The sequence below is a fragment of the Pelophylax lessonae genome (assembly GCF_965119305.1).
Source record: "Pelophylax lessonae genome assembly, chromosome: 6".
NCBI lineage: Eukaryota > Metazoa > Chordata > Amphibia > Anura > Ranidae > Pelophylax > Pelophylax lessonae.
In genome coordinates, this window is record NC_138773.1 from 170,818,521 (window position 1) to 170,838,306 (window position 19,786).

Sequence of the window (19,786 nt, forward strand, 5' to 3'; positions counted from 1 at the left end):
GGAGTTGCTTTTATGGATATGTTCTAATAAAGGTGGTTTTAACTGGATATGCGGCCAACCAGACCTTTCTTGCTATTTGTACATTTATAGTGTTCAGGTTGCCCTGTATGATATACAAAAAAAAGTTGATTAAAAAAAAAAGTAATTAACATTAACTGCATGTTTACTGCAGTAAGACCTAGTACTTAACTTTTACTCTTTGTTTTCTTCTAGGGTACCATGACCAAAATGGAGGGTAAAACGTCACTTCTAGACAACATGATAGGTGTGGGGGATATGGTGCTTTTAGAACCTCTCAATGAAGAATCTTTTATCGACAATCTGAAAAAACGCTTTGATCACAATGAAATCTATGTGAGTATTTTATATATTCTTTTGTTTAAATTTATATAATATAAAATGAAGAAAAAAAAAGGTCACAGCAGGTGTGAAAACTAGGGATGAGCTTGTGTTCCAAATGGGTATGAATCCTGAATCTGTAAGTCATATGACATTCCTGGGCCAGTGAGCTGCGGGAGGGGGACTCCCTACTCTGCAGCTGACGTACACCAAGGGGTGGAGGTGCTGGTGACGACATTGACCTTTGACGACATTGACATCTGACATACTTGACCTTTCAAGTAGTCTGTTTCTCTGCTCATCTGCACTTCTCATTTACTCTTGCATGTACCTCCAATTTTTATTTTATATTTTCCTTTTTTTTTTTTTTTTTTATACATTCTTACTAACCTTCACAACAGAGAATTTATTCAACTCTATCTCACTCTCCTTTGTATAGGTGTGTTAACCCGTTCCCTTTCGATTTGTAGGCCAGGCAATAATACTGTAACATCTGTTTCAGTAAGCTGTTCCTTACCAACCACAAAAGAACATTTTGGCTCCTATTCATGCCAGTCTTCAGTGTCTGACTTTCAGAGTTAGGATTTATTGTCCCCATAGAACTGTAGTTAACCTCTTCAGCTCTGGAGGGTTTGCAATACAGCACTGCATTACTTGACAATTGCGTGGTCAGGCAACGCTGCACCTAAACAAGATTGAAGGTCTTTGTTTCCACAAATAGAGCGTTCTTTTGGTAGTATTTGGTCACCTCTGCGGTTTTTATCTTTTGTGCTACAAACAAAAAAAGGCTGACCATTTTGAAAAAAAGAAATATTTTTTACTTTCTGCTATAAAACCGATCTAATGAAAAATAAAATATAAAAAATCTAATTTCTCTTTCGTTCACTGACGGACACAGCTCCATGTCTTCTTAGACCCTTGGGCTTATGCTGTCCTCTCTTCAGAAGTAGGACTAGGCGCAAACCATTTTGGCTACACCCCTGAGGCAGTCCCAGGGGGTATACCATCACTTCCTGCTATAGGACTTTTTTTCTGCATAGTCAGGAGTAAGGACCTGGCTCCCTGCTGGAATCTGCGGTCCTGGCATTTTTTCCCTGTTTAAATGGAATTTTTTCTTTTCTTTTTTTTCTTTGTAGTTCGCTGTGGACAGAAAATAACAATCAACCTGTTTCTGTGTGAACTGCAATCAACAGCTGGACTGGGCGACGCACTCAATATCCTAGATCCCTATGGTCTTCCCAGTCTGGCCTGAGAGCGCGACCCAACTATTAGCTCTGCGCTAGGTTGGTCGCGACATAGCCCCGATTGGATGGGGGGGGGGCTGGCCGCGACATAGCCCCGTTGGATGGGGGGGCTGGCCGCGAGTGAAACACCTTGCAAGGTCGCATAATGCTGGTCACGACTGCAGTCACGATCAGAGTTGCAGCATACCTCCTCCAAGATGGTGGACTGCTGGGAGTGGTGCCTGCCTAATGCCAAGGTGTGGTGAGTAGTGTCCCCCCCTCTTTTCTCTGAGAATTGCTGGGGTGGTGGTAGGCCCTCACTGGTGATGGTAGGCCCCCCTCACCTTTTCTCCCCCTTTCCCTAGCAGGGTTTCTCCTGCATTGGTCATCCTCACCTGCCCCCTGTCTCCTCCCCTAGTCCCCTTTTGGGGTGCACGGTTGTTTTTTTGGAGTGGGGGGCTGGCGGCCCCCCATTATGGGTGCCTGCACTTTTTGCACTGCAGGGGGGGGGTCCCTGGGGGGCTCCCCCCTGGTGCACTATTACTTCCCTTGTGTCCCGGGTTCCTCACGGTGCTGCGTGGTACCGCCATTTTACTGTGGAGGGTTTTCTCTAGCCTCGGTGGCCATGTTTGTGTAGTCCTGCGGCCATGTTTTGGGTTTCCCTTTGTAATCTATAGTGGTGGCCATTTTCTTGTAGTGCAGTGACGTGCAGCGGGGCCTCTAGTGTCCGTGTTGGCTCTTCCTCTTTGATCGCAGTGTGGCAGGCTGTTTGGCGTTCTCCAGCTCTGGGGTGGTCTCTGTAGGTATACGATCCTTCCTCTGCTATATATAGTGCCACGGGTGCGCTGATACTTGTGGTGCTTCCTTTTCTGTGTCTCACCTATTTGGAGCTTCTGCAACTAGGTGTAGATCAACGTTTGTCTCTGGGCACCATCATGGGCCAGATTTCTGCCTTGGCGATATTTTTTCAAAGGCCGTTGGTGTAGATCAATGTTTGCCTCTGGGCACCATCATGGGCCAGATTTCCGTCTTGGCGATATTTTTCCAAAGGCCATTGGCGGAAAATTCCTTGGTTCACACTGTGCAGGGGGTTCGCCATCTGGCTCCTCCGGTGCGATCCCTGGTACCTCCGTGGGATCTCAATTTGGTACTCTCGGTACTTCAAAAGCCTCCTTTTGAAAATATTTATGAACTTCCTCTGCTGACTCTGTCGCAGAAGGTGGCCTTTTGGTCGCTATTACTTCTGCGCGTAGGGTGTCGGAGTTGGCTGCTTTGTCCTGTTGGGTCGCCTTACCTGGTGGTTCATAGGAATGAAATGGTTTTACGACCCAGTCAGGCATTCCTTCCTAAGGTTGTCTCCGAACTTAATTTGAATGAAGATATACCAACCTTATGTCCAAAGCCGAAACGCTCTAAAGAAATTGCTCTACACTCCCTGGATGTAGTTCGGGCAAAAAGGGTGTACCTGGCAGTGACTGAGTCGATTTGGAAATCCCATTCTGTTTGTTCTTATGGATGGACCTTGTAAGGGGCAGGCTGCATCTGCTGCGACCATTTCCAGATGGACCAGGCAGACGGTGGTGCAGGCCTATTCCATTAAGGGTCAGGTTCCTCCTTTCCCTGTCAAAGCGCATTCTTTGAGGGTGCTTAGTGCTTCCTGGGCCTTCCATCATCAGGCGTCAGTGGTTCAGGTGTGCAGGGCGGCCACGTGGTCGTCTGTACACACATTCACAAAGTTTTATAAGGTGGATGTACTTTCATCTTTTGGATGCTACATTCAGCCGCAAAGTTTTGGAGGCTGCGGTTGCAGAGGCTCCTGCTTCTTGAGGGTATATTTGTTCCTGGTTGAGCTCCTGTTTTACCTTGTTGGCTATGTTTAGGAACTATGTTTGGAATTATATGTATTGCTGTGTTTTTCCCACCTCTCATATTGACACTGCTTTGGGACCTCCCAAGGGTCTAAGAAGACATGGAGCTGTGTCCGTCACTGAACGAATGAGAACTGGATTTTCGTCTTAGCGTAAAATCCTTTTCTCTGAGGTTCACTGATGGACACAGCACCCGCCCCTCTGTTGGGTTGCGTTATGTATTCTTCTGACACTGCTGGTTACAAACTGAAGTCCTATAGCAGGAAGTGATGGTATACCCCCTGGGACTGCCTCATGGGCGTAGCCAAAATTGTTTCCGCCTAGTCTTACTCCTGAAGAGAGAGCAGCATAAGCCCAAGGGTCTAAGAAGTCATGGAGCTGTGTCCGTCAGTAAACCTCAGAGAAAAAGATTTTACAGTAAGAGGAAGGGAGTCAACACCCTTCTGAGCAAAAGGTTAGAAGACCTTCTGCCAACGTATACTTTAGAAATCCACTATTGCATATGCGTTTAGTGCGCCAGGTCAGAATTCCAGTATTTTGGGCCTGTGACAATAGGCTTCAGACTTGGGTTATTGGCATCACTTTGATATCTATTTGGGACACTACACCGTGAGACCTCATTTTTACTCTTGTGTAAATAGTACAATGAACACCAACAGAATTTAACTGTTCTAACTGGTCTTTGTGTAAAGCCGGTCCAAGGTCTTGATCATTGAGAATTAAAGTAGTGGTTGTAAAGGCTGATGATTTTTTCTTACTGCATTCTATGCAGTAAGATAAAAACCTGTGTGCAGCAGCCCCTCTAATACTTACCTGAGTCCATGTCAATCCAGCTATGTTGCAGGAGAGAATTGGCTGCCCGTGACTCTCCCTCCTCATTGGCTCAGACAGCAGTGGAGCTGCTGTCAAAGTCAGTGAGCCAATGAGGGGATGGGGCCTTGCCGCAGCTCCATGTCTGAATGGACACATGGAGCTGCGGCTCGGCTCGGGTGCCCCCATAGAAAGCTGCTTGCTGTGGGGGTGCTCAGCAGGGGGGTTGGGCCAGGAGCACCAAAGAAGGACCCGTGAAGAGGTGGATCTGGGCTGCTCTGTGCAAAACCACTGCACAGAGCAAGTAAGTGTAACATGTTTGATATTTTTAAACCCCAAAAAAAGCCTTTTAGTATCCCTTTTGACAGGTGCAGTTGACCTCCTTTTGGCCCGGAGTATAATTTGCCCTCCTATAGACCAGTGGTTCTCAAATCCGGTCCTCGGGACCCACCAACAGGCCAGGTTTGCAAGATAACTAAATTACATCACAGGTGATCTCATTTGCTTCTCAGTGATTGCAGTATTCTAGTCTGCATCCCCCAAGGTAATACTTAAAATCTGGCCTGTTAGTGGGTCCCGAGGACCGGATTTGAGAACCACTGCTTTAGACTAAACTTGTATGGGAATGTAAAACTAATTTAAAGCAAGCAAAAGTAGAAATTACTTTAAATGTATAATTTGCCTAAACCTTTGTGATACTGCTGCTTTTGTATTCTCCCTAAATTCTTAGTGATGTGTGAGAAGCTAATCCTGTATAGCACCGATTGAAATCTAACACCGTGAGACCTCATTTTCACTCTTGTGTAAACAATACAATGAACACCAAGAAAATTGAACTGTTCTAACTGGTCCTTGTGTAAAGCCGGTCCAAGGTCTTGATAAACATTTCCTGTCGTAGTGATTGTATAATCTGCTTATATCTATGGTAGTTACTTTAGTTACATACTTCTTTCAAAAGTGTAGCATAGTTGTAAGAAAAGTTTGAGATTGTTTTTTTGTTCCTACATTTTTTTTCTTAAATTCTGTAGTTCTATAGTGTTAAATAATGTACTTTCAGAAGTCTATTAATAGGCCTGGGTGCCAGCAGGTGACAGTTAGTATTATTGCCTAGGTCATATTGTCCCTGTGTTCTGGAATTGTTTTCTTTCATGCCTGTAGGGCAGTCAGTGGCTGTGTTTTTTATTTTAAAAATCTATGCCAGGTGAAGCATGTTATTTCATGACTTGCATAAAAAATTAAACTGAAACCTGGCACACAAGGACAACGTTGCCTGATAAGTTCTCACCATGACATCTGGGATTTTCATTTGAAAATTTGACTGTTTAAAGTAGAACTAAAGGCAAAACTTTTTTTCATTTTGGATAGAGTAAAGGACAGGGGTTTATATATATAATATAATATATATATATATATATATATATATATATATATAATATTTTTTTTTTTTTTTTGCCATCTTTGTCCTACAGGGGAGATTTCTCTTTACTTCCTGGCCCATAGCCCCAAGAGGAAGTGAGAGGAAATGCATCCAAAGTGAGGGTATCTCTGGTTGTCACCAGAACTAGTGTCACCATTGGAAGAAATTGGGGAATTTCACTTTCACTCTCGGTGATGACTGTAAACAGGACGCATAGGGTGAATTTTCAGCAATAACCTGCCTCTTGATGCCCAAAGTGCCCTTTTGTTAAGTCAGACATCTTAAGTCTCCCGTATTTGGGCCGCGGTGCATCTGTGTGAAAGCAGCCTTAGGCCCCTGTCACACGATCAGTCCGTGCATTAGTGTGTGTAAATTGTTGCAATATGTTTTTAATTCCTTGTTGTGTTCTGTCATAATAAAACGTCATGTCCTTGTTCTCCCATGCATTAACAAGGACATGACATTTTCTGGCTGTCTAAGTCACATGTGCTACTGGTACAACTACCCCCCCAGAACATAATTGTAAATATCCCAGCATGTGCAGTGTTTGACTCCTACATTTTTTTGCCCTATCAATACAGAATCCTCCACGTCGAAACGCAGGAAGGAATCACGAGACATTGCTGTATTGATATTGCCTCTTATTCTTTGAGCACCTGCCCCTCCGACGGTCTCTGCACAGCCCTGTTTCCCTGATTATTCAGTGTTTTGCCTCTGTACTGTTCGCATATATTTTCTTAGACCAAAGGTCTATGTCAGTGATGGCGAACCTTGGCACCCCAGATGTTTTGGAACTTCATTTCCCATGATGCTCAACTACGCTGCAGAGTGCATGAGCATCATGGGAAATGTAGTTCCAAAACATCTGGGGTGCCAAGGTTCGCCATCACTGGTCTATGTCCTCAGGAGAACCAGAGAGTTGGATATTGGAATACAATAGTGTCATATTTTGATTATTAAAATCATTAAAAACAATTGTGGGTGCAGCCATTCAAAGATTCCCAAAAAAGGTATTCATCTGATCATGCCTGTTTAAATAGTGGATATTGTGACCTTCAGTACACTAATGTATTACTCCAAACCACAGCCTGCATTTAAGAGAAGTTTGGGATTGGGCTAAAAAAATATTGGTCTGATGCTGCATCTGTCCCCCCCGCTGCCTCTGCAGTGAGAACAACTGAGCATCAAATGCCACTGATCACTCTGTTCTCCCCTCTGCTCTGAGCAGAGGGGTGATGACTGTCAGTCACCTGCTCCCTGATCTGCCCCTCCCAGCGCTCACTGAAACGCTAGGCTATGAAGGAGGCGGTAGTGTCTGGCTCAGTCTCCCAGCGGCTCTCTGAGAGGCTGAGCCAGCTGCCAGTCCAGGCACCTGGATAGAGCCCAATTTTTATAAAGTCAGCATCAATCCAGAGCCTGTATCTCCTGAGTGACCTCGGTGGACCGCAAGCTTTAGCACAGTGTTGGCTGAAAATGGGTTGTAGGAGTGCAAAACAAACTGCACTCCTGTGATCCAAAGGAAAACTAAGGCTAAAATAGGTTTGGTCCTACTTCTCCTTTTAAAAACTTTGGGGTAGAGTGAGTCAGAAGTTTGCAAGGAGCATTAAAGCATAGCTAAACCCAACATTTATTACCGATATGTGCCTGCTCTACCATGTACTTGTATGAAAAAGTATACTGTTCTTTGTATTGTTTCCTTTTGTGTGAAATCCCTGGTGTCCCTTCCAGTTCCTTTGCTTTCCTATTAAAATCTGACCACACTAAGCAGGAGAGCACAGCGTGGTCAGTTTTTTTTTAGCTGTGTTGAAAACGTAGCCTTTTCTCCTCCAATGATGATCAGACTTGTCCTGACACGCCCCCAGCACCCCTCCCCCACCCAGCCATTTTTCTCCTCCCCTAGTTCTCTGAGCTTCTTCTGCAAATGAGAACAGATTGTTTGTGATAAAAAAAAACACATTTAATACTTTTTTTTTTTTTTTATACATATAGTGTGTGTGTTTGTTTGCTTTTGATTTCTATTTTAAACTAAATGGGTTGTTTAACAAGGTAAGGTTTTACATATAATTTAATGCAGGGAAAAAATGTTGTAATGGGAGGAGAGCTTGGTCACTTTACTTTCACAAGCTGTGTACTGTATATGGGACTGTGCAGGGCTGTTTTTTTCCTGTCAATTCCTTCTCTTTACAGCTCTTGAGGACCCACTAGATTGCCACAGTTGCCACCTATCCTGTATGATACAGGATTGTCCCAGATTTCAAACTAAAATTCATATTCCTGTATTGATTCAATATGAAACAGTGTGTCGTGTCCATTTTTTTTTTTATACACTCCAGAAGGTCAAGGGGATCCAGGAGCCAGCTAACCAGTAGTATTGGCAGTGAAAGGGGGTGCCAAGTGTTCAAAGCCCTGAAGATAGGGAAGTGAAAGGGGGTGCAAGTGTGGGCCCTGAAGTGTTCGGCAGTGCAGTAAAGCTCCAGTGTGGGCCCTGAAGTGTTCGGCAGTGCAATAAAGCTCCAGTGTGGGCCCTGAAGTGTTCGGCAGTGCAGTAAAGCTCCAGTGTGGGCCCTGAAGTGTTCGGCAGTGCAGTAAAGCTCCAGTGTGGGCCCTGAAGTGTTCGGCAGTGCAGTAAAGCTCCAGTGTGGGCCCTGAAGTGTTCGGCAGTGCAGTAAAGCTCCAGTGTGGGCCCTGAAGTGTTCGGCAGTGCAGTAAAGCTCCAGTGTGGGCCCTGAAGTGTTCGGCAGTGCAGCAAAGGTGTACAAGTAGCTACCTCAGGCGAGAGTACCTTAGGGAGCTAAAAAGGGACTTCCGCAGTAGAAAGGGAGGTTACAGCATCAAGTCGGCATTAAACGGCATCTGGCCAGCTTTAACCAGCATCAAGCCAGCGCTAATCAGCGTCAAGCAGCATTTATCCAGAGTCCCCGTCAAGCTGTGTATAGTTCAATCGCAGGAGTATCTCACTCATCCCTTCTCCCATCCAAGTTCCTAAATAAACCTAAAAACCCAAAGATACTGGACTGGTTCTTGTCTCAGTGCTGACACTTGGAGAAACATGCTCAAAGGTACTTTTGTTGCACCCGGGGACCCAGGGGGGCCCACAGCCAGCACCTATGCTGGGAATTCTGCTACATAAAAAATTGCGATAAGAAGGTAAAATCCCTAAAATAGCAGCTAGCACAGCATTGGATACAAAATTATATTCAATAAGCTAAGTTCTTAATACAAAAATAAAACTCTTAAGTCCAAAGTGTGTGTTTATGAAGGAATTTCCATGCAAAGTCCACTGTGAATTGAAGATGAAATAATCTTCGTATGGTTTAAAAAAAAAAAAAAAACCAACACACTCTGTATTCCCACACCAGTGCCCCAATCAAAGCCTTACCAGAATGGTAGGACCCTCGCAATGAGAAATCCTATAGCGCTTGAAAGTGATTAGCTCAAATTCTTGATGTTTGATGTCTCCACTTTAGTCCACCATGTACAGTATATCGACAGCCACTCAGGAAAATGTGCATGAAAAATGAAAACTCTCTACATAGCATACATGTCCTTTTCCACAAAACATGCTTGTGGCATCATCACCAAATCCAGAAGCAATCTGCGTATTCTCTTGTGGATTTTGACTTGCACAGTTTTTTATACATGTGATGGCATTTTGTTTTTTTTAGTATTGGTTACTATTAATTTTTCTGATTGGCTGTCGATATATGGTGGATTGAGGTGACCTCAAATATCCAGGATATGAGCTAATCCATTTCAGTCGCTATGACATTTTCATTGTGGGGGTCATACTGTTCTGGTAAGCACAGTGTGTTGGTTTTTTTTTTTTCACTTGGAGGAGTTTTTTTTTTTTTATACCATATTAAGATTTCATCTTTAATTCATAGTGGACTTTTTTTTTTTTTTTTGGGCCAAGCCCTTGGCTGCCATAAACTGCATAATGGGAGAAAGTGTAAAAATCATATTTTATCAGTGTTTTAATAACCATGTCCGTGCCCTCTTACAGGCTTCTTTTTCTTCATTTTTAATGTTCAACCAATGATTATTATGCAGGTGTTTAAATATAGATTGTGTATTTGTCGTAAAACGGGAAGCAGCCTAGATGTGTTAGCTCATTTGCAAAACAAACTCCATTGATAACTGACTTTTGCATGTTCACTCGCTAGCAAGTTAAATATGTACTTTGTATTGTTACACGGCAACTTTCAATAACAACTTATGGGCTTTTTTTATACATTTTTTTTATTACATGTTCATATTAGTGTTGCAATAGGGGACATTAAATTTGGCTTGATTAAATGATGGTACACTCACAGTGCTTTTACATTAGCAACAACATAATGAGAATGATAGAAACAGGAAGGGGGGTGGGATGGAGTATGGAGTGAAGGGGTAGTGTAAATAGGAATAGGAAAATGGGGGTGAGGGTGTAAAGGAGAGTAGTAAAGCAAATCTCCTGCGCTCAAATCGAGTATGACGGAGAAAAAAAGGGGATACTTCAGACACAAATAGGAAGAAGCCTGTGGTCTTGCTGCCCCCTCATGATCAAGGGTGTCCAGAACAAACTGGGAAAAAAACAAAAGAAAAGGGGCGCACCGACCTAGTGCATCACCACTAAAAGCATTTATTAAAATATTAAAAAGTATACAGTATACTCACAAGGCAGGTGTGATAATACACACATCAATATTGCACATAAAATCTCCAAGGTAGCCAAAGTCCCACACAAAGCTGAATGGCATGCAGTGTGCCGCATGGGGCTGCTATGGCTGGGCTGACGCGTTTCAGGGGTGAGCCCCCTTCCTCAGAGCCAGAGAAATTGCTGCTGGGTCACACTCCAGAAAGGCCAGGGATTAAATGGGAGCTGGCCCCACCCCTTCCTGTTCCGTCCACACCCAAAAGGGTGTAAAGGAGAGTAAATAACATCAAAAGATGCATGGTCGAATTGCTTCATAGACTGTCTACAAACATCAACAATCTACCGTCGTAAGCCATGTTGTTCTACAACCGAAGGTGAAACTATCCTTAAACTGCGACTTCTACCCCCAACAGGGTAGAAAGACAAGTTGAGTACTAAGCCATGCACTTCGTCTACTGTAATAATAATAAGTTTCATAAACCAGGAAGAATGAAATTGTAGACAGACGTGTTGGAGTTTAATCTATAGTTTTATCTGGTTACCGTTCCTTTGGCAGCTATGGGTTGGGGAGTGGGGCTCTAGTTATTTATGTATATCCAAGAAGTTCATGTTCTATAAAACATCTCAATTATCCTTTTGTGTGTGGAACCAATGTTCTGCCTCCTTAAGACTCATTTTTTGTCCCATTTCTCAAAGGTTGGAAGAAGTGTCTTTTTCCACAGTGGTCTCCAATTAGGCTCTTAGCTGCATTAGGTGGGGCAAATGCTATTTTTTTTTTTAAGACTTTATAGATTGGCTCTTGTGTATGGGCTTATATTCAAGGCCATGTGGAATAGAATGATATACAAGGTTCAGTAGACTATAGCAACCCTAGTGAAAGATGATTGATTGACTTGGGTTAATACTTGGGTGACTCTACCTTCTTTTTCTTTTTTTTTTCTTTTTCAAATATTTTATTTATTTAAAGGCATGAACAGGTGAGTTCAAAAGGATACAATATAAACAAATATAATTTTGCTCGTGCAGTGATACATCTCACAATATTTTATAACCAATATTAACTTTGTAGTTTTATCACAGAGAAGGTAAAGTATTGAGATAGAAGTTAATTCCAACAGAGATTTGTCTTGTTTGAAGTTGAACCATGGAAGTAAATCTTACAATACGGAAAACTGAACTGCCTATTCTCCAGTTTTTTTTTTTTTTTTTTTAACCCTTAAGGAGGTAAGCAGATAGTAAGGTAATAGTATGGAAAGCCAAAAGGGGGGCAAAGAAAAGCGGGAAAGGAAAAAAAAAACACCCCCAGGAGAAGAAAGGGGGGAGCATGTAGGGAAGGTCATGGATGTCATTCAAGCGCTCAGACCAATTCTCCAAGGAGTAGAAATTTCTGTGTAGTTTGTCCCATATGGATTTGCCCTCTTTCGGAAAGGACAAAACTGTTCCATATTCTCCAAGTTTTGGAGTATTTTTCCCTTTTATGTTGTGTTATAAGTATTAAGTCCTCCATTTTATTGATTTCCTCTACTTTGTGTAACCAATCACTACTAGATAGAGGGTGCTGTTTTTTCCAATTCAAGGGAATACAAAATTTGGCAGCATTCAGAAGGTGACGTATTATGGATTTTTTGTATTTTTGCACCGGGATGTTTGAAACCTGAAGTAGAAAAATGGCTAGATCATCAGGGATCTCGTAATCGATAAACTCTGAGGATTTTCTGAACCTCACTCCACAAGTGGGTGAGCTTAGGGCAAGACCAGAAGATATGGAGTATTGTTCCTTCATCCCTCTGGCATCTCCAGCTGCAGTCAGATGTACTTGCATGGAATTTGTGTAGCATGTGGGGAGTATGGTACCATCTTGTCAGAGTTTTGTTGGTTTTTGGATCTTTGTACACATGGATGATGATAATGAGAGTGTGATAATGTTTTTGTTCAGATGTAAAGTGCAATTTAAGTCTGTTTCCCATTTCCTTAAGCAAGGTTGGTGGGGTCGTTCAGTGGGAGTGATGAGGAGATTGTAGGTATTTGAGAGGACCCGCAGCAGGTTTCCTTCATCTGAGCAATATTCCTTCAAGATGGTCAAGTTGCAACTGAAAGCCCTTGGGTTAGATACAGAGTGTAGGTAGTGGTGTAGTTGAAGAGCTCTCCAGAAAGTAATTTGAAAGAGCCCTTGGTTTTCCATAAGCTTATCAATGGAGGGCCAATGGTCTGCAATTAAGAAGTGAGATGCTTGGAAATGCCCATTTTTGCAGAGAATCTGAAACATCTGGACCTGGAGGACTGAAAGGAAATTCTGGTTACCCAGTATTGGGAATAAAGGGGAGTCCATTGTGAAAAGGGAAGTTTGTTTAAAGATATTTGAGGTTATGCAAGTGAGTCCCAATAAGGGATGTGTTTTTAAGGAGCGAGGTAGGGCTTTATAGCACTACGGGAAGCCAGTTAAGGGGATGTCAGATTGGGCTTGTTCAATTTGCGCCCAAAGCTTGTTGTGAGAGTGCCTACGCCAGTCAATCACTCAGCCCGGATGAGTTGCTTGATAGTATTTCAGGATATCAGGAACTGCCAATCCTCCGAGAAGTTTGGGTAGAGTAAGTTGGCTATGGGGAATGCAGGAATGATTGTGTGCCCATATGAATTTGATAAATTACGAGTGGGCTTGCTTAAAAAAGTGGGGGTGTGGGGGGGTGGAGGGTGGTATCGGTATCGGCAGTGCCTGAAAAAGATAGAGAAATTTGGGAAGTATGCACATTTTGAGGAGATTGCATCTACCTAACCATGAGTGAAAACCCTGGTGCCATGTCTCTAAAAGCGTGCGTATTTTGGTCAACGGAGGAGGGAAATTGAGCTTGAAAGTTTAAGATAATCTGGAGGGAATGAATATGCAGATGGGGTCCAAAAGTACCCAATCAGCATATATGGGGCTGTGGCTTCACAATAGTTAAGGAAAAATTGTCAGTTTTTTAAAGTATTAAGGTTATTGGTCATTAAACATAGAAATACAATTGGTCAGTTAAAGGGATGAAATAGATTGGTAAAATACTGGTCACTAAAAGGTAATTGGTCAAATTTGAATACCGTTATGTTAATCAGTTGCCTATAAAAGAAGAAGTTTAAGTGAGCCCTGGCTCAGTCAGCGGGAGCAGAGGAAGAAGGTTTTTTGCCTGTGACTTGCCTGTGATGGAGTCGCTTTTGCAGCAGTTGGTGGATAGAGCGAGCAGCGCTGATGGAGAAGCCTGGTTGCGGAGGTGCCTGTCGATGCAGCCTGAATCGGTCGTTGCCGGGACATCGGATCCGCCATCTTCGTCGCCTGCTAATGACGTTCTTCCGGCCCCCGTTGACCTAGGAAATGACGCATCTTCAAGCCGGCAAATCGGTAATGTTGGAGGACCTGACCTAGGTGACGACTTCCGCGGTCGTCATATCCGCTCGTCGGCCGAAGATGGAGGAGTCTCTAGGAGATCTCTACGGCTGTCAAAACGTCCACGGAGGTTCGGTCCGGTTCCCGTTTCTGCTGCGAGAGGGGCAGCGAAGAGGGGGAGGGATGAAGCTCCGGTGGATGGTCAGAGAGCGGCAGTTGCTACGAGTACAAGGTCGGTCGTCCCTGATCCTTCATCGACGGTGATTCCGAGGGTTCAACGGTCGCCTTCTCCTGGTCCTGCGGTCACTAGTGGCGCAGGTATTGAAGGTGAGCCTCAGTCTAATGCTGTGATGCAAAAATTTTTTGACATGTTTCAGTCTTTTTGTGACAAGTTAATGCCTAAATGTAATGTTGTTAACCCTGCTTGTTTATCCGATGTTGCTGGTAATGTAGTCCCTAATTTACATGAGGTATGGGGTGATTGTAATGATGTTTTTATTCCTACTGGTGAGATGGCTAGTGGTAGTGGTGTTATGGCCAGTGTTTCTCCCCCCCTACCTTCTGTTGCTATTCCTACTCACCATTTTAAGGAGGCATTGCCGTGTGCTGTTTCCCCATTGGGGTTTCATCTTAAAGATGGTGTGAAAGAAAAAATTTGGAATGGGGATTATGTGGATGTTTTATCCTTGTTACCTAACTTTAGACCTTCTAAATTTGACGGTGACAAAGTACATGAGGACAAGCTTAGATCTCCTCCACGTTCATTTAACAATTGGTTACAGGGTTTCTGCATCTTTGCGAGTGTTTTGGGGGAAAAGAGACCTGAGCTGTGTAGCGGGTACGTTGGGCTGTGGATTAATCTTTTGTTACCACAAAAGCCTGTCGTTTTTCCTAAGTCAGGGACTTTGGGACAGCACCGTAAAGGTGTATGTTTCGGTTTTAATGACAGCCAATGTAAATGGCCTAATAATTGCAGATTTAGGCATGAATGCTCTTTTTGTGCTGGGTCACATCCTGCTACTAAATGTTTTAAGAAGGCCTCAGGTATGGTGGCTCAAAATCCTAGAGAAAGTCTTTTTCTCAAAAGCGGAAACTCGGATGAGCTTGGTAAAAATGTTACCATGGCTACATCTCTACCCAGACAGTGAAAATGCCTTTTTGCTTTTTCAAGGTTTTGATTCTGGTTTTTTTCTACCTGCTTTTACAGGTTCAGGTTGCATTATCCAAGCTAACCTGCCTTCCATTGCTTCCTTTAGTGAAATAGTTCGTCTAAAAATTGCTAAAGAAATTGAGCTGGGTAGGGTGTCTGGACCATTTGCGGATCCACCTTTTGAGAATTTTCGTATATCCCCGTTAGGCATTATAGCTAAAAAGGAGCCTGGGGAATTTAGGGTGATACATCATTTATCATATCCAGATGGTATGTCCCTAAATGATGAGATCAGCCCTTACTTATGTTCGGTTACATATGCAACTTTTGATGAAGCGTTAGATAAGATTAGGATAGTGGGGTCTTCGGCTTTGTTAGCTAAGGCGGATGTGAAGTCGGCCTTTAGGCTGTTGCCTATACATCCCAGTGCTTTTAGCTCTCTAGGTTTCTTTTTTGAGGGTTTTTACTACTTTGACAGGTGTCTGCCGATGGGGTGCTCCCTATCCTGCGCTTATTTCGAAAAATTTTCTACCTTTTTTGGAGTGGGTGGTATCTTATCGGTGCAATTCCTGTGCAATTTTGCACTATTTGGATGATTTCCTCTTTATGGGTTCTGCTGGTACATCTGATTGGTTGCGTATGTTTAAGGAATTTCAGGCGGTTTGTGCTGAATTCAATGTTCCGTTGGCCGAAGGTAAGTCTGTTGCTCCTACGACTTGCCTTGAATTCTTAGGCATTGTTATTGATACTGTTAATATGGAATTTCGTTTGCCTTTAGAAAAAATTTCAAGGTTAAAGTTTCTTTTGCATTATGTTTTGAGCAAACCTAAAGTGAGACTTAAGACAGTCCAGTCTCTTCTTGGTATGTTGAACTTTGCTTGCAGAGTATTGCCTATGGGTAGAGTTTTTTCTAAAAGATTGTATAGGGCCATTTCTGGTTTAGTAGGGCCTCATCGTTTTATAAGGGTTGTTTCTGAGATTAGAGAAGATCTGGTGATTTGGTTACGGTTCTTGGATGAATTTAATGGTTCTTCCTTGTGGCAGGACTGTTTTTGTTCGTCAGTTGCTCTTAATTTGTTTACCGATGCTGCTGGTTCCCATGGATATGGTGCATTCTGGGACGGACGTTGGTCTGCTTGTAAGTGGCATCCTACCTGGATTTCTAGGGGACTTACCTCTAGTATTGTATTGTTGGAACTATTTCCGGTTGTTGTTGCATTGGAATTGTGGGCCCCTGAATTTCGTAACAAGCGCATTCGTTTACATTCAGACAATAAAGGTGTAGTGTTTGCAGTGAATTGTTTGGCTTCTCGTTCTCTCCCAGTGATTTCAGTGTTGCGACATATAGTTTTGTTGTGCTTGAGATTTAATATTTGGCTTAAGGCTAAATATGTTCCTGGGTTGTCTAATGATGTCGCTGATGCCCTTTCTCGTCAGCAGATGGACCGTTTCCATGCTTTGGCGCCAGGAGCGGATGTTGTTGGCCTACCTTGCCCTCCTCACCTTTGGAGCCTGGTATGAGCGCAGTTGATTCAGCTATTTGTAATGCATTGGCACCTTCTACCTGGCGTGCTTACCATTCTTCTTGGGAATTGTGGCTTTCTTTTCTGCGTGAAATGAAATTTGCCCCTAATTCTTTTCATGAAAATGTGGTGCTACAATTTTTGAATTATTTGATGCAAAAGAATTATTCCTACTCTCATATTTTGAAATCCTTATCTGGTGTTTCATTTTTTGCTAAACTGAATGGAAGTCCTTCTTTTATGGACTTTTTTTCAGTAAGGACCGCGTTGAAGGGGTATCGCAGGTCGGTGGTCACACATGATCGGAGGTTTGCTATATCTCTGTCTCTTTTGGGTCAACTTTGCACAGCGGTTGACACAGTTTGTTCTTCCGCATATGAAAGTTTGTTGTTCAAATGCGCATTTTGTGTCTGTTATTTCGGCGCATTCCGAATTTCGGAGCTGTTGGCTACTGCTAAGCATGCTGCAAATGGCTTGTTTTTTTCGGATGTGTCTATTTTAGATGGCAAATTGCGTATTTTTCTGAGGCATAGTAAAACTGATAGGTTGGGGAAAGGCAATTGGGTGTCTCTTCGCAAGTGTTCTTCTGGAAATATTTGTCCGGTGTTATGGTCTATTGCATATGTTAGGGTTCGGCCTTTGCCTTTCCCCCAATTTTTTGTGCATATTTCGGGGTTCCCCTTTGACAGTTTATCAGTTTAATTATGTTTTGAAACGTTGTCTGTCGTTTTTGCACTTAAGCCACCTGCCAATATCTGCACACTCTTTCAGGATGGGTGCTGCTACTACTGCGGCTAAATTTGGCTTTTCTTCAGATACCATTAAAGCTATTGGCAGATGGCAATCTGAAGCATTTAGATCATACATCAGGCCTAACGCATGCATTTAAATTTCAGGTACTCCTAAAGTAGTGTGGTTGATTGGCCACTCGTACATTTATTGGGCCTACAAACGTGCTGAGCTTCGTCCTTATGGAGTACAAGTAGGAAACGGATTAATAGAGCGGTTTCCAAATTTCTACCTTCAATTTCGGGTTTTTCTTTTCGACACTCTGATCTTGAAGGTGGGCTTTTAGGATTTTATAGGTCTGATATGATACATTTATCTGACATAGCTAATGATATTTTAAATCTTGATATACAGACTTGTGTTGAGAAGGCCGCTGGCGTGGTGGTGGTGCCAAACACATGAATTATGTGTTTGGCCGGTGGAATGGTTTTTTATTTTAAGTTATTGGATATGCAGTTTGAGCTCTTTGGCTAAGCTGCATTACATTTGTGTGTGGAGTTTGGTTGGTTCGAGCTCTTGAGCTGAACCATTTTAAGTATATATTGTATTTATATTTTAATAAATGGCCGCGGCCAATCAATCCAGCAAGTCTGTTGTCAAGTCTTCTTTTTAAAAAAAAAAAAAAAAAAAAGGTATGTTTTGTTACATTAAAGTTCAGGCCTACAGCACCATGAATATGCAGATGGGGTCCAAAAGTACCCAATCAGCATATATGGGGCTGTGGCTTGACAATAGTTAAGGAAAAATTGTCAGTTTTTTAAAGTATTAAGGTTATTGGTCATTAAACATAGAAATACAATTGGTCAGTTAAAGGGATGAAATAGATTGGTAAAATACTGGTCACTAAAAGGTAATTGGTCAAATTTGAATACCGTTATGTTAATCAGTTGCCTATAAAAGAAGAAGTTTAAGTGAGCCCTGGCTCAGTCAGCGGGAGCAGAGGAAGAAGGTTTTTTCCCTCCCTCCCGCCCCCAATTGTCGCGGTCATTTTGTTTTTGTAAATTCCTAAATTGGAATGGTTTTTTATTTTAAGTTATTGGATATGCAGTTTGAGCTCTTTGGCTAAGCTGCATTACATTTGTGTGTGGAGTTTGGTTGGTTCGAGCTCTTGAGCTGAACCATTTTAAGTATATATTGTATTTATATTTTAATAAATGGCCGCGGCCAATCAATCCAGCAAGTCTGTTGTCAAGTCTTCTTTTTAAAAAAAAAAAAAAAAAAAAAAAAGGTATATTTGTTACATTAAAGTTCAGGCCTACAGCACCATGTATGTTTCCAAGCATTGTAGGGCCAAGTCCGTCCATTTGAATTGAAATGATTTAGATCTGTAGAAGAGGTAAAAGAACTCCTACTCCCATGGCTTCCGATTTGCCAAAGTTGATTTTCAAATTGGGGTATCGGCCATATAGTTTGAATTCTCGGAGAAGGTTTGGAAATAACACTGCTGGGTTAGTAAGGGGAAAAAAAGCAGGCCATCTGCATATGCTGAGACCTTACATAATAGATCTCCGATGGTTACACCCTTGATATCCGGATTAAGGCAAATTTTGCAAAGGGATGGTTCCAAGCACAGAGCAAAAAGAAGGGGGGAAAGGGGACACCCTTGTCTAGTTCCATTAGGTATAAGGAATGAGTCTGATAAGACTATTTGCTTTGAACTGGGCTGTCGGAGTGGAGTATATTCGGATAATCCAATGTATCATATTGTCTCCCAAACCTAATTGGCGTAACACTGAGAACATAAATTTCCAATTCACTTGATTAAATGCTTTCTCGGCATCTGTACTAAAGCTGGATACACACTATACATATCTGTTTAGATTTTTTCCTTTTTAGATTTACCAAAAACCATGTAATATGAGGTCAAACCTAAACACTTTCAACATGTTTGCAATCAGGCAGGCCCTTGCTCTACATAGTTGAAGGTAAATCTAAAGGAAATCAAACAACAAAAGTTGTTTAGTGTGTATCCAGCCTAAGGAATTTACACAGGGGGTGTGGGTTGTATTAGCTACATGAATCACATTTAGCACTTTAACCGTGTTGTCGCGTGCTTCCCACGATAGAATGAACCCTACTTGATCGCAGTGGACAATTTGCTACAAGTGGTGTGCAAGTAGTGTGGCTAGAATCTTAGTGAATAGTTTAAGGTCAATGTTTAGTAAGGATATAGGCCTGTAACTACCACATGTGGTTGTGCCTTTGCCTTCCTTGTGAATGAAGGAGACATGAGCTTTCAAAGTGTCTCTGGGAAAGGATGTTCCCGATCCAAGTTCATTGAATAAATTCACCATGTGTGGCCCTAGAGTGGGAGGAAAAGTTTTGTAGTATTGTAAGGTGAAGCCATCAAGGCCCGGGGCTTTACTTATTTTAAAGGAGCTGGAGTTCCTCGATTTGTAAAGGGTTCCTCTATTTCTCGAATTTCAGAAGAGAGTTTAGGGAGCTAGGATGAGGTGATATACTCATCAATCTGTACCTGTGTAGTGGACAGGTCTGATAGGTTATACAGGGAAGAATAAAAATCCCTGAATTCCTTGGCAATTTGCTTAGCAAAGGCAACATTTGCAACTTTTTGCCCTGTCGAGGATAAAAGTTGGGGGATTTCATTTGCTAATCTCTGGTCCCTTATTGACTTAGCTAAAAGTTTTCCATAATTGTTTCCTGATATATAGT

At 42.5% G+C, this 19,786-nt stretch overlaps 1 protein-coding gene across 3 annotated transcripts in view; it reads left to right on the forward strand.

Annotated features, from left to right (window-relative positions):
• MYO1B (myosin IB) overlaps positions 1 to 19,786 on the forward strand; it is a gene marked incomplete at its 5' end in the record, with an annotated part of 358,657 nt that overhangs the window by 55,231 nt on the left and 283,640 nt on the right. For 2 of the 3 annotated variants that reach the window (XM_082260038.1, XM_082260039.1), the window contains one exon: positions 220 to 354. In XM_082260038.1, coding sequence (XP_082116164.1) covers positions 220 to 354 — 135 coding nt within the window. Of the gene's footprint in view, positions 1 to 213; positions 355 to 19,786 lie in introns of those variants that run through there. The other variant, XM_082260037.1, reaches the window with a different exon arrangement.